This window comes from Acinonyx jubatus, chromosome C2 (genome assembly GCF_027475565.1).
Source record: "Acinonyx jubatus isolate Ajub_Pintada_27869175 chromosome C2, VMU_Ajub_asm_v1.0, whole genome shotgun sequence".
NCBI classification, from domain to species: domain Eukaryota; kingdom Metazoa; phylum Chordata; class Mammalia; order Carnivora; family Felidae; genus Acinonyx; species Acinonyx jubatus.
The window spans coordinates 126,593,806-126,608,263 of NC_069384.1; the positions used below are offsets into that span (position 1 = coordinate 126,593,806).

The following is a 14,458-nucleotide window of genomic DNA, read 5'->3' on the forward strand; positions in this document are numbered from 1 at the left end:
TTTCCCCTTCTCTAATACCACCAGTTCCTCCTCCCAGTGTTTGCTGGCAGTTCCTGTCCTGCTAGCAGTGAGGGTCTTTTGCAGAAAACCTCTAATTTTGTCCCATTGCATTTGGTATCTCTACAGAATAACTGAATAAAGCAGTGTTACCCAGACAGTGCTCCTTTCCCCTGTGTAAGCTTCAAATCTCATTTCTGGATTAATGATTGTTTTAGATTCAGTTCAGAAATGAGAAAACTAATTTTACAGGAGACATACCTGTAGCAGAGTTATTGGTTTCTGTATCTATATCATAGAAGGTGTGGAGATCTCCATATTGACCTCTGCATCAAGGTTTTAGGCCCACAGTATAGACTTAGTAAAAATGAGATTTACATTTTGATTGGTCTCTCCTGTATCCTTTCCCTCTAGCATATGGAATATATATGTCATGCAGTACTAGAGGGACACCTAGATGCAATTTAAATAACAATAAATCAATTGAGTTACCCTGCTTTTATTCATTCAGTTCTTTTGGGTTATCATGAGAGAAAGCATCTGTTTGATTCTTTACTTTTGTCAAACACTTGCTGATAACCTCCCTCCTTACTTTTTTGTAAATAGTGAACTGGACTTAAGCTCACTCACTGCCTCGTTAGGCACCAGTATTTAGCTAGAATTTAGTAATACCGTTTTGTTTTCCTTTTAAGTGATTTCTTTTTGTTACCTTGTATTTTTTCACAATAATTACTAATTTCCCATTCAAGATAGTGATTAAATTTTCCTTTAAAATTTTTGTTTTAAAAAATTGAATCAATTTCAAAGAAAAATGCTAATTTGAGAATGTGGTATATGTTGGGAGGTTAGATGTGGCCCTGTTGGAAAGGTAATATGGGAGTGAGTAAGATTTGGGAGTTGCTTCTCCAGCATTTCTCAGGCATCTTGGTTATTTCTGCTTTATCTGCAGAACTAACTTGTTTAACAATTATTTACTGAGCATCTGCTTTGTTCAGAGAACTGTTCTGAGAATAGGAGAAATACGGTGTTCACCTTGTAGTCTAGGTATGGGAGAGGACATGTGTTGATGTGGCAGCTAATGTGAGTGTATGATGGTAAATGCTGTCAGAGCGGCCAGGACGTTGTGCGGATGAGGAAGTGGAGGCCATCTCTGGCTGGGGTCTTGAGGCTTTGGCTCAAACTAATGTTTTCACCTATGTACCTTTCTCTTTTCCATTTTGAATCTCTCTTCCTAAATCCACATCAGTTTTGCGGAGAGAAGAGGCTCTTGTGTGTAGGCATTACTCTGAGAAGGATGGGGTCCAAAAGGAGGAGTGTCACATTGGTCCTCGGGAGACAGAATGGCTTCCGGAGTTCTGGATCTAACACGCCTGTGTTTAGCTGGATAGCTACCTAATTGTTTTTAGTCCCATCTTCTTCATCTTTATTGATGATGATGAAACTCATTGTCCTACCTGCTTCATTAGACAGCATATGTGAGAGACATTCATGATATATACTTGTATATCCATATTATTTTCATTCTTATTAGTATTTGAAATCCTAATGGTTAATGATTTTGACTGTAATTTTAGGTGTTTAATTCTTTTCTCTCTATTTTTTTTTTCTAGGTCTTGATGCAGAACTTTATTATGTGAGAAATGACCTTATTAGTCACTACGCCTTATCCTTTAACCTGTTAGTACCCAGTGAGACAAATTTCCTGCACTTCACTTGGCATGCAAAGTCCAAGGTAAGAGAGTAGTCAACCAAAGATGTCAAGACAGGACCACTCAGGCCCAGATGCCAATGCAAGGCCTATATCTGAGGGATGGACTGCCATCTATACAAAAGGGCTAGTAGGTGGTGGGCTGTAGCAGTACTGAGTCTTTTCAGATTTATATTTTAAGTCTTTAGCCTATTCCTTTAGACTTTCTCAAGTCCTATAAAATGAAGGTAGCCACCATTTATGTCAGGCTTATGACAGAACATTTATATCCTTTCAGGCTTTTCAAGCAGGGATGCAGATCTAATGTGAAGAGGGAACAGTTGAACTTGCTGATGTTCTGTTATTTTTTAATTTTTTTAAATGTTTATTTGTTTTTGAGAGACAGAGACAGAGAACAAGCAGGGGAGGAGCAGAGAGAGAGGGAGACACAGAATCTGAAGCAGGCTCAGGCTCTGAGCTGTCAGCACAGAGACTGATGCGGGGCTCGAACCCACGAACTGTGAGATCATGACCTGAGCCAAAGTCAGTTGCTTAACTGACTGAGCCACCCAGGTTCCCCTTGACTGCTGTTATTGTGAAGCAATAGGAATGGAGGATGGGGAAGTTGTTTTAGGCATGTTTGATGTAATGGATATAGTTCTGCCATTTATGGAGAAATGGTAAAAGTAGGGTACAGCAGATGCAGGCACCCACGTGTGCTGTGGCCAAGCTCCTTTAACTGTAATGAACCTCTTGCCTGGCTTACTTGTAGCTGAATTCTTCACATTTTCTCTGACTGAGCTCCACGAACATGAAAAGTTTTTTCATACGTCAAAAGTGGGAAGCTGAGGGAAGAGCCCACCTCCTCCAATCAACTTTAATTTCTTTTATTAGCATTATATATGAACTGAGTAGGATTTTATTTGGGAAATAAAAATAGTTTTGCTACTAAAATCTCTAGCAGAGTTTTTTTTTTTTTTAAGTATTACAAAGTGATATTTGTCCTGATATTTGTTGCAAGTCATTTAAATTTGGTGACTTTAATATAGATCTTTGTATCTACTTAGAAACAATAATGAGTACTAGGAAAACCAAGTATTAATAGAATTATTTAAAAAACTACCAAGACTTTGTAGATCTATACCCAGAAATTATTGTTGTTTATAGTTTAGTATACTTCAAACTCATTTTTTAATAATGTTTATTTATTTTTGAGAGAGAGAATGAGAAAGAGAGAGAGAAAGAGAACGTGAGCAGGTGAAGGGCAGCGAGAGAGGGAGACAAAGAATCCTAAGCAGGCTCATGCTGTCAGTGCAGAACCCAATGTAGTGTTCGAATCCATGAACCGTGAGATCATGACCTGAGCCCAATCAAGAGTCAGATGCTTAACCCACTGAGCCACCCCCACACTGCCCAAACTCACTTTTTTTTTTACCTTTTTAAACAAAAAGGGGATTTATGACACCTATGTTGTACAATATTTTCCCCCTTACCTAATACTGTCTTTTGACATCTTTCCATTTCACTACTTACAGATTTAACTCATTCTGTATAATGGCTTATTATAATATGATATTGTATGGATGCATGATTATTTCTTTTTAGTTTATTTTTATTTTTGAGTGAGAATATTTTTAAATTTAAAAAATTTTTCATCTCCTTTTCCTTATTTCTGGTGACAATGCTGTTAACACTAAAATGGAAAACAACGTACAAAAAAGGAAAAGGTAAAAGACAACTTTGACAATTATCTATACACTGGATATAGTGGCAGAGAATATAATATGGTCAGATTCTAGTTACTTTTAACAGCTTTACTGAGGTGTGATTTACGTACAATAAAATTCACTCATTTTGAGTACATAGTCCAATGATTTTTTTGAGTTTGTGCAGAGTTTTCCAGAGTTGTGCAGCCATCACCACAATCCAATTTTTGAACATTTCCGTCACTCCAATAGGGTCCCTTGTGCCTGTTAGCAGTCACTCTTCAGTCCTACCCCCAACCACAGGCAACTACTCAGCTAGCTACCTCTGTCCTTATGCATTTGCCTGTTCTGGACATTTCATATAACTGGAGTCATAGAAAGTATGGTCTTTTGTGACTGTTTTCTTTCACTTAGCAAATGTTTCTAAAATTTGTCCACGTTGTAGCATGATATCAATACTTCATTCCTTTTTATTACTGAGTAGTATTTCTTTAAAAAAAATTTTTTTTAATGCTTGTTTTTGACAGAGACAGAGCATGAGCAGGGGAGGGGCAGAGAGAGAGAGGGAGACACAGAATCCAAAGCAGGCTCCAGGCCCTGAGCTGTCAGCACAGAGCCTGATGTGGGGCTCGAACCCACAGATCACGAGATCATTCCCTGAGCCGAAGTCGGACGCTCAACCGACTGAGCCACCCAGGTGCCCCGAGTAGTATTTCTTTTTAGTGGATAGACCATAATTTGTTTATCCATTCACCAGTTGAGGAACATCTGGGTTGTTCTACTGTTTTTTTTTGGGGGGGGGTTCTACTTTTTGACTAGTTATGAATGATGCTGCTGTGATCATTTGTATACAAGTCTTTGTGTAGGCTTATGTTTTCATTTCTCTTGGGTATTTACCAAGGTTGGAAATTGCTGGGTTGTGTAGTAAAATTGTGTTTAATTTCTTAAGAAACTGCCATTTCTTCCAAAATGGCTGCACTATTTTACATTCCCATCATCAAAGTACAAGGGTTCCAATTTCTCTACATCCTCACCAACACTTGTTATTTTCTGGGTTTTTGATTATATCCATCATAGTGGGCATGAAGTAGTATCTCATGGTGGTCCTGAGACAGTGAGAATCTTAAGCAGGCTCCACACTCAGCACAGAGCCTGATGTGGGACAAAATGACTGTGAGATCATGACCTGAGCTGAAATCAAAAGTCAGACGTTTAGCCAACTGAGCCACCAAGGCACCCGAATGTATGATTATTTCTTAAGTGCCTCGTTGACAACATGTATTTTTAATAGCATTTCACTATTTCAAACAATGCTTCCTTTCTGTGTTAGAGATAGTTTCCTTCCCTTCATCTGTCAGGCAAAATCCATAGTACAGAGATAGTGAAAACAATTGGTAGTTCATCTTTTGTTACTGTTTCTACCTTTGTTATTGTTGAATATAGAAACAACAGAAAAAATACGTGTGTGAATGTGTACTTGGGTGTGTGTGTGTGTGTGTGTGTGTGTGTGTGTGTATGCATACATTGAGAACATCTTTGTTCAAAAAATTTTTTGCACTTGTGGCATAATTTTTGAATAGTAAATTATCACGAAGTAGTGAAATGGCAGGGTCAGAGTGTTTAAAGTTTTGATTAACATTGCCAAATTATTTCTCCTTCCCTCTCCCAAGATGGTACCAATGAACCAATGTTCCTTACCAAATGAATAGGGGTGTTTATTTATTTCTTCAATTCACTCCTTAACACTAAATATTTTAAGTATAGTTGTTTGCTAATCAGTGAGTAAAAATGATTATATAACTATCCATATATTCCTATTATTATTACAGTTGACCCTTGAATAACGTGGGGGTTACAGGGTACTGATGTGCTCCCCCTGCAGTTGAAAATCCACATAGAACTTTTGATTGCTTCAAAACTTAACTACTAATGGTCACATATTTTGTATGTTATAGATATTTAAAAAATTTTTTTTAAATGTTAATTTTTGAGAGAGACAGAGCATGAGTGGGGGAGGGGAAGAGAGAGAGAGAGAGAGAGAGAGAGAGAGAGAGAGAGAGAGAATATGAAACAGGCTCCAGGCTCTGAGCTGCCAGCATAGAGCCTGATGTGGGGCTTGAACCCACAGACCACAAGATCATGACCTGAGCCGAAATTGGTTGCTTAACTGACTGAGCCATCCAGGTGCCCCATATGTTATAGATATTATATACTGTAATTCTTACAAAAAGTAAGCTAGAGAAAGAAAATGTTAAAAATAATCATAAGGAAGAGAAAATCCATTTATAGTACTGTACTATAAAAAAAAAAATCTGTGTGGGACGCCTGGGTGGCTCATTCAGTTGAATATCCCACTCTTGATTTTGTCTCAGGTCATGATCCCCGAGTCATGGGATTAAGCCCTACATTGGGCTCCATGCTGAGTGTGGAGCCTGCTTGGGGATTCTGTCTCTCTCTGCCCCTCTCCCCTACTTGTGCTCTCCTAAAAAAAAAAAAAAATCCACATAAGTGGGCTTGTGCAGTTCAAACACATATTGTTCAAGGATCAGCTGTATATATACTCAAGCATATGTTACAGAAACATTATATACACATATACATACAGGCATTAAAATATAAACTGCAGTAATGTGATTAAAGTTGACTTAGCTTGGATTCTGGGTAAAACATATGTGCCTTGTTGGAGCACCTCAACTGTCCAACACTGTTGCCTTGGGGTATCCAAACATGGGCTGCTTTTTTAGCAGTAGATAGGTCTCTTTAGGGTGAAAACTGCAAAAACAGAGGTCAAGAGAGAGAAGTCATGCGAAACAATTAAGAACGTAGTAAATGGTAACCTGGATATGCTGAACTGCCAAAATAAATGGTACAGATAATTCAGAAAAGGTTCACCTGAGACATTAAAATTTTTTTAATGTTTATTTATTTTTGAAAGAGAGAGAGAGAGAGAGACAGAGCACAAGTGGGGAAGGGGCAGAGAAAGAGGGAGACACGGAATCCAAAGCAGGCTTCTGTCAGCACAGAACCCAACACAGGGCTCAAACTCATGGACTGTGGGATCATGACCTGAGCTGAAGTTGGACACCTAACCAGCTGAGCCACCCAGGTGCCCCAACCTGAGATATTTTAATATGAGCTGTGTCATTTTCAATGAATAAACATCTGGACTCTTCAAGGAAACTGGACTAACACATTTTCCAGTATTGTTACATAACATTATGTGACCTTATTATTTAGAGGTGGAGGTAACTTTTAATTATGATATGATTTCAAACATAAAGGAAAATTATAAGAACAGTACAAATAATTCTCATATATCCTTTACCCACATTCACCGATTATTACTGGTTTGCTTCATTTGCTTACTTTATCATTCATTGTTTCTTTCCCTCCACTCTCATGCACACACCCTTTCTTCTTGAACTATATGAAAGTGAATTGCAAGCATCCTGCCCATTTAGCCTTGAATACATCAATGTATATTTTCTAAGAATAAGGGCATTCTTTTTTTTTTTTTAAAGAGTGGGTAAGGTGCAGAGAGAGAGAGGAGGACAGAGGAACTGAAGCAGGTTCTGCACTGACGGCAGAGAGACTGATGTGGGGCTTGAATTCATAATCCGTGAGAGCACGACCTGAGCTGAAGTTGGACACTCAACCAACTTAGCCACCCAAGAGCCTGAGAATAAAGGCATTCTTTATAAAGCCTAAGTACAATGATCAAAATCAGGAAACTAAACATGGATATAATACTGTTATCTAGTATCTAATCTGTAGTACTCACATTTCACCAATTAACATGATGATGTTCTTTATAGCTCTTTTTTTCACCTGATTCAGGATCATGCATGCAGTTGATTAAGGTACCTTTAATCCTCTATTAACCTGGAACATTTCTTTGGCCTTTCTTTGTGTGCTTTGACCTTGATGATTTTGAAATAAATAGGCCAAGTATTTTGTAGAATGTCCTTCAATTTGAGTTGTCTGAGGTTTCCTCATGATTAGATTCAGGAACATGTCTTTGCTAGTAACACCACAAAAATGCTGTCCTTCCCAGGACACATGATGTCATCTTGTCCTATTACTGGTGATCTCTGATCACTCAGTTCACTAGGTTTCTCTACCAAAGTGTTCTCCTTTAGGATGAGTAAGTAATTGTGGGGAGATTTTGTGAAATTATATTTAAAAAATTCCATTCCTCATCACCCTTTAAACTACTAGTATTTTCATCTGTGTTTAGAACTAGGTTTCACTTTTTAGCCACTGCTATTGATGAGTAGTAAGTTTCCTCTCGCTGGAAGAGGTCAGATCTATACTGGGTAACTATTTCGTGGGAGTGTTGTAGAGGGAATTCAAGGATTTGTGGAGCAGTGGGTGTTGAATTTTAAGTTCCCTTGCAACTCTGAGATCCAGTGTTTCTGTGAACATCTTTTAGGCAGAGAATCTTTTTATATTCTCCAAAAAATTGATAATAAATCCTTTGTTACTTTTCCTACCTTTAATGTTGGTAAATATAAAAGCAAATAATACATATATTTTAAAGTAGCGAAAAATCGAATGAAATAGTAGAGAATCTGTTCTAGTACTCCACTGCCGTTGAATAGGGTGTGATTATTCCTGGGCCTACTTAGGAAAAAATAATGATCTAACCTGGGCAAGTATATGGTTAGTGACTTGTGAATAAAAATTGGCAGTGTGCCATGTGGCAGTTAGAAGTGAAGAGAATTAAACTCTCTTAATCATTCTTTTTAAAAAATACACATACATTAGATGTTTTTTATCTGGAGCGAGTTTCAGGGATCTGACATTGCTAATAGTGGATGTCTGAGGACTTTTAAAGCCTGTCGCAGAAGGAAGTTGGAGTGGAAGAGAGTAGATAGAGGTAAGGGTTCAGATGAATATATATATTTGAAACAGTACTTGGCCTGGGCACATGTTGGGTCAGGAGGAGCCTTGGCATAGCTCTTATGGTACTTCCATATTCTTCACTCATAAATTCTAAACTACTTCTGTGGCAGGTTTTAAATACCATCATTAGTGCACATTTGGGCTACTGTTGCTGATATGATATTCCTGGGAGGGCAGAAGTTCCCTGACTTGTTGGAGGGCATTGCCACCTATTTACACATCTAGGACAGAAGTCTAGAAGGGGTCCAGTACTTCTTCTGCACCTGCCAGGTCCAGTTGATTGTCTTTCATAATTATACCTTAAATTCATCTCCTACCTCTCTCTGGACTTAATGCCTCATCTGTAGTTTGGGCCTTTTTTGTTTCTTAACTAGATGGGAAATAGTTTTCTAACTAGTTTCCTTGCCTCTGGACTGACTTGTTGCTGCACTCCTGCCCCACCCTCACCCCCTACTCCCACCCTCAGAAGCAACTCTAGGGCTCCCAGTTGCCACCAGAATAAAGTTCTGATTTTTTAGGAAGCCTTTATGATCTTGTCCCTGCCTTTCTTTTCTCCTTCCTCTCCAGCTAGTTATTTAGTGCCATTTTGTTTGGCAATTTTTGAATGGCCTGGACTCTGTTACATTGCTGCTGTTTATATTGTAAGAAATTCCCTTTCTCTATTCTTTATTTACCTCACTAACTCCTGTTCATCTCATAAATCTCAGAACTGGTGTCACCTTTCCTTCAACTGTGTCAGGTGCTTTCTGTACCCACGGCACCTTTCTCTTTCCTCCCTCATAACCCTTAGCATAATCTAACAGTATTGTGGTGGTTGATTTTCTTTTCTGTCTCCCTCCTAGATGCAAAACACTTCAAAGTGAGGAACTCCTTTTCGTCTTTCTCTGTGTTCCCTGTATAGCACTTGGTACTTACGCTTGGTTACAGGTGCTCTTTTACTGACTACAGAAGAGATGCATAGATAGAAGCCACAGGGCACAGCTCAACAAATGGGGATCTTCTGAGCACTTAGAGCTTTTTAAAGTTGGAATGTACTGCTTTCGGAGTGGTGAATTTCCTGTTTCTAGAAGTGTGAAACATAGCTGGGTATACTTGACACTAGTTGTCCATCTGGGAATTTTCACGTATTTCACTGTGAATAAAGTTGTAAATTTGGAGGAATAGATGAAATTCATAGATTGAATATATAGCAAAACTAATTTCACAAGTTCATGTGTAACAGGGTTTAGAATTTAGGGGAAAGTAATCATCTTCTATCTTATAACATTTTATAATAAAAAACTAAGGAATATGTTTGTATTCAGTTTCAGGCTTTGGCCACCAATGCAACTCCTAATTCCAGTTTTAGGTTATGATCTCTTTGGTAATTAATTTAACTTTGCTTATTTTAAAATTTAGTCTTTTGAGTATTCAATTTATGTATATGGTACAGAATTCAAAAGGCATAAGGGAAGGGGTAAACAGTGAAAATTAAGTCCTCTACACCTTCCTAGTACCATCCCCAAACAATCCAGCCACTGAGTTTCCCTTCCATTGGCAACCACTGTTACCTGATTCCTGTCTTCTATTCTAAGGATAGTCTGTGCATGGATAAGCACATGTGTGTATATGTATGTGTGTGTGTGAATATATATATATATATATTTTTTTTTAACAAGTTATATACTGCGTACTTTCTGCAGTTTGCAGAGCACTGAACAACATATTCTGATAAAGGTTCTCTGTCCCTGCATATAGACTTGAACTTTTTTCCCTTCAAATCACTAAAAAATACATTAAATGGTTGCACTTTGGTTTATTGATCACTTACTATGAAAAAAAAAATAAGACCTAGATTTGGAAGGAGACTTGCTTAAGGTAGTATTGGAAGCAGAAGACACAGGAAGTAGAGATGACTTCAAGTGGGAAAGTCATACAAGGGAGCAAGAGAGACATGACTTCTTCACCTGGGGAGATACAGAGGGTTCTTCACCTAATCTTGTTGGCTCTGAGATGCGATCGTGAACTTTCTGGAGGAAGGCTGTGGCTCCTACACTCCAACCCTTTATCAGAATTTCTCAGTTCTTGCTTTTTAAGATGATCCAGGAGGTAAAATATTCACTTCCAAAAATCTCAAGGTTCTCCTTGATATGTCCGTTCACACCATAGATACTTTAAGGTTAGTTTTCACACATCAGAGCTTTTGCTAATAGTGTTGTTCTTCAGTGTTTACTTGGCTTTTGTCTTGCAAAACAGACTATAGTCTTCTCAGAGGCTGAAGCTGTATCTTATTCTTGACATCTGTGTCAGATTGCTTTAGTGAGTGGTTGTTAAATACCATTGGTTAATTGCATTTCCAGGTGGGATAAAAACACTGGTAATTTCTTCTCTTTCACAAGGCCACATGGTCATCAAAAAAAAAAGCAAAGATTACTAGGTGGTTTTAACAAATAATTAGGTTCTTCTGTATTCTGGAACATTCTCTGATATCTAGGGGAAAAAAAGCATTCCATTGCATCTATTAAGTGTCTGTAGGTATTTTAGAGAGTTGGAAGGCAAAAATATACCAAAATGTAGCAGAATATTCCTCCAACTCACATCCACTCTGTATCTCTTCTCAGGTTTCAGGAATTCTTCATCATTGTCAGGAGGTTTTGTAGGGAACTTGTCCAGAGTTCCTGCAGCAGCCCAAGGGAGAGCCAGCAGTATCCCCTGCAGAGTGGGATTTCTATGAAAAAGGAGCACTTCTGGTCAATTCAGAGAAATTAAAAGGCTATCCAGCTGTAGGCAAATGTATTTGCTTTAAATCTGTACTGTGTTCCAGAAGGAAATGGCTTTACTCATCAGCTGCCTATTGGCAATTGCCGTTTGTTTCCAAGTAAGGGAAGATTACCAAAAATGTTTATTTTTTAGCTTATTCAAATATTTATATTTTCTCTAGCTTCTTTTCTGAAATATTTTGGCTCCCTCTTTTTTCTGATAAACAACTGCTGTTCACATTTTCTTTGTTCCACTAGTTTATGAATGTTAGCTTTAGAATGGATCTGTTTCTTCAAGGATCACTGGAAAGTGAGATTCCACGTAGATTGATACATGGCAAAGTAGAGAAAATTTACAGTTCTCTGACCCCAGAAACTGCAGTTTAAAAATTAATATCCTAAGGATTTCAGAGGGAGAAGAGAACCGCCCTGTGAATGCCTCACATGTGTAGATAGTCCCTCAGAAAGGGAGCCAGCAAACGGCAGGCTTCTGTGCTCTCATACTCCTTGTTCCTCCAGGCTGCTGTTCTGGCCAGAGGTCAGCCTTCTCAAACTTGCTACCCAGTCCCTTTGCCACCTCTCCCTAGCTCCACTCACAAGCTCATTTCCCTTCCCCCTTACTTCCTTGAGATACTTAGGTGTTAGTCTTGCCCCCTGCCCTCCACATTGCCATTAGGGCCTGTGACCCCATTTGCTGCTCTCTGCTTTCTTAGAAGTTCTGGTCTCTGGTTAGCTGTGCCTCTGCTTACGATAACTGAGACCTAGAATAAAAGAGATAGCAAATGTGGGGAAACATACATTTGGCTTTGAATCTGTTAGATTTGAGAGCTATAAGATTATTAGACATATATGTCTAGTAGGTAATTGCACCTATGGGAGAGATTGAAGTTATAGGAGAGTGAGAGACCAGTGGATGATACAAGATCCCATCGGTGATGAAACGGGTTAGAACCTAATATACTAGGAGAGGAGTGTTTATTATTTGGAGAGGAGAATATGTCTTTCCTTGGGGCTGGAGGGCAGAGGTTGAGTACTCTAACAGATCTCTCTGGTGCTGAAAAGAAATGAAGAAGGGGGGGGTCCTTGTGTGCTGGCTAAAGGAGATAAGAACATTGAGAGTGAGGAAGTGGGGAGGGCAGCAGGTAGTGAAGTGGTGAGGTCCTGTGACATTTGGAGTGAGTAGACTAGGGAGAGAGAAGAGGCTGTGAGGAAGGGCTTGCTGATAGGATCATGGGTCTGTCTTGAACTTAGGGGTCATTCTTGTGTAGCAGCACCCTTTTCTCCAGGAATGGATTTCCTCCATCCGTGCTGGGCAACATGAGAGTGAGAGGTGGTTAGGGTGCTGGTGCGGCCCTCTAAGAGTATGGAGGGGAATGAACCAGTTATCATGTCAGTAACCTTGTAGTCTTCGGGGCATAGTCTGTAGGAAAGTGAAACCAGGCCACTGGCTGGATCAGAGAGAAGGGAAATAGCTGAATTGTCCACTGTAGCCCAGTTCTGTACACCGCCATTGGCTTACACATGTGTTTCATAAATATTGGCTGAATCAGTGATGGAGACAAAGAACTGGTTTTATAGGAATCAGAGGTAGTGATGGGGTCTTTGATAGGGTGGGATTTTTGTGTTTGTTTTGGTTCTGGAGTAATTCTTTGTCATGTAGGTTTACTAAATACTGTAATATTGAAGCCCACCCGGGAAGGTGACAGGAGACAAAGTGAGCCAAGGGCCAAGGCCTCTGCAAAGTTTTTGTCTGTTGTTGATGTTTATGGCATGAGAAATAGCCATCTTGAGTAGAATTTGTGAGCTTCAGGGTATAGGGGATTTCTCATGAGGGAAGGATGTCTAGAAAGGACCTAATGACCCTAAAAGAATGCAGACCCTATTGTCTAGACCCTAAGGGTTAGGTGTTGTAAGAACTAATGATAGGCAGGGAGAAGAGATCTGAGGAAAGCCAGGTTGTAGGAGAAGGTAGAGAAGACATTTGTGAAAAGGCTGAGAGTGTAGGGGCTGTTTAGAATAGTGGGGGGTCCCAAGATGGAGGACAAAACAGAAGGACTGCAGCAAGTTCTTGGCAGAGCACTGGAAGGCTTACTTGTGTCAATCTCTGGGGTTAGTAGTAGGCTGGTGCTTATAGGGGAAGCACAATGGGGCAGTAGGGTAGCTACTCTGGAATGACAGCTGATGCCACTGCGGTCTGCATTTGTCAGGGGACCTGTGCCAAGCTGACAGGTGTGTTGTCTTAATTATCCTCTTTGATCCTCATAATGTGTTACCTCATTTTACAAAAACTGAAACTCAGGAAAGTTAATATACCTAAAGGTCACACAGTCTCATGGTTCCTATCCAATTCTTACTGATTATGCTTAATTTCTTTTGTGCACTTGCACTTCATGTATTGTCCTATTCAAAGCATAGATACAGGAATATAGTCAATGCATTCTGTAGTGTTATAGTTAGTGAGTGTTGCTGGAAAGTCTGCTCCTTCTTGGCCCAAACACAACAACGGTGTAGCTAGCTCTCTAGCACCCCCTGGTGGCAGTGACAGAAGTGTGGTGTGCTAGGGTAAGAGTGAACACTGGCTAGCCTGAGGTACCACAAAGTCAGTGATAGGCAGCAGCAAGACCATTTTCTTTTTTGTGAACATGGCACTTCCCAAATACAGCCTTTAACAGTTGTTTGTCTATGTATCTTAACTGTAAGGTAATAATATGATTTATACCCCTACAGTGTTTAGGGACATTCAAGTATGAAAGTGTGAAAAGACACCCACAGTGAGAGTTAAATCCTTTGGCTTGAACCCTTCTTATCCGTTGATAAACACCCTTTGCCCCAGCCAATGTCCAGGTCCATCCCTTTCCTTATAAGCTAGGATGGTACTCTCTTCCTATTTCCTTTCATCTTTATTATGTCCCATTTTGTTGGCTTTTTTCATTAGCATATGAACACATTTTAATACTGCCCATTGAAAAAAGAAAGAAAAGCTTTAGAATCTGTCACCTCTTTCTCACACCACTCCCAACCTGGTTCCATTTTTCCTAGTTAAATTTCTTAAAGAATGGTTTCATAAACCTCTTTCCTATCACTCTTTTCCCAATCCACTGCCCCTTGCCTTCTGCCAATTCTATCTCTCCACCAAAACCACCCATGTGACCAGTTAATGGGAGAGGAGTACCTGTTCTTATCAAGACCCCAGTGGGCTGTTCAAAGAGTAATGTGAAATATAAGGCCTCATTGAAGGTCTTGAAGGTGGCAGCTATTCTGAATTTCAGCTATTGTTTTGCAGTTTGAGTTGTTTCTTTCATGACTATCAATCTAGCAGTAGAGCTGTATTATTGGGGCTGGCTCGTTATGTTAAGCCCCCAAGTAGGCTAGGTATCGATAGTTAATATTGGTGTTCCAGTGATGCCTTCATAGTCACATCTTTT

General features: G+C 39.4%; 1 protein-coding gene across 4 annotated transcripts in view; it reads left to right on the top strand.

Annotated features, from left to right (window-relative positions):
- RYK (receptor like tyrosine kinase) overlaps positions 1–14,458 on the top strand; it is a 103,946-nt gene that overhangs the window by 34,924 nt on the left and 54,564 nt on the right. For all 4 annotated transcript variants that reach the window (XM_053221436.1, XM_053221435.1, XM_053221433.1 and 1 more), the window contains exon 2: positions 1,608–1,729. In XM_053221436.1, coding sequence (XP_053077411.1) covers positions 1,608–1,729 — 122 coding nt within the window. The remainder of the gene's footprint in view (positions 1–1,607; positions 1,730–14,458) is intronic.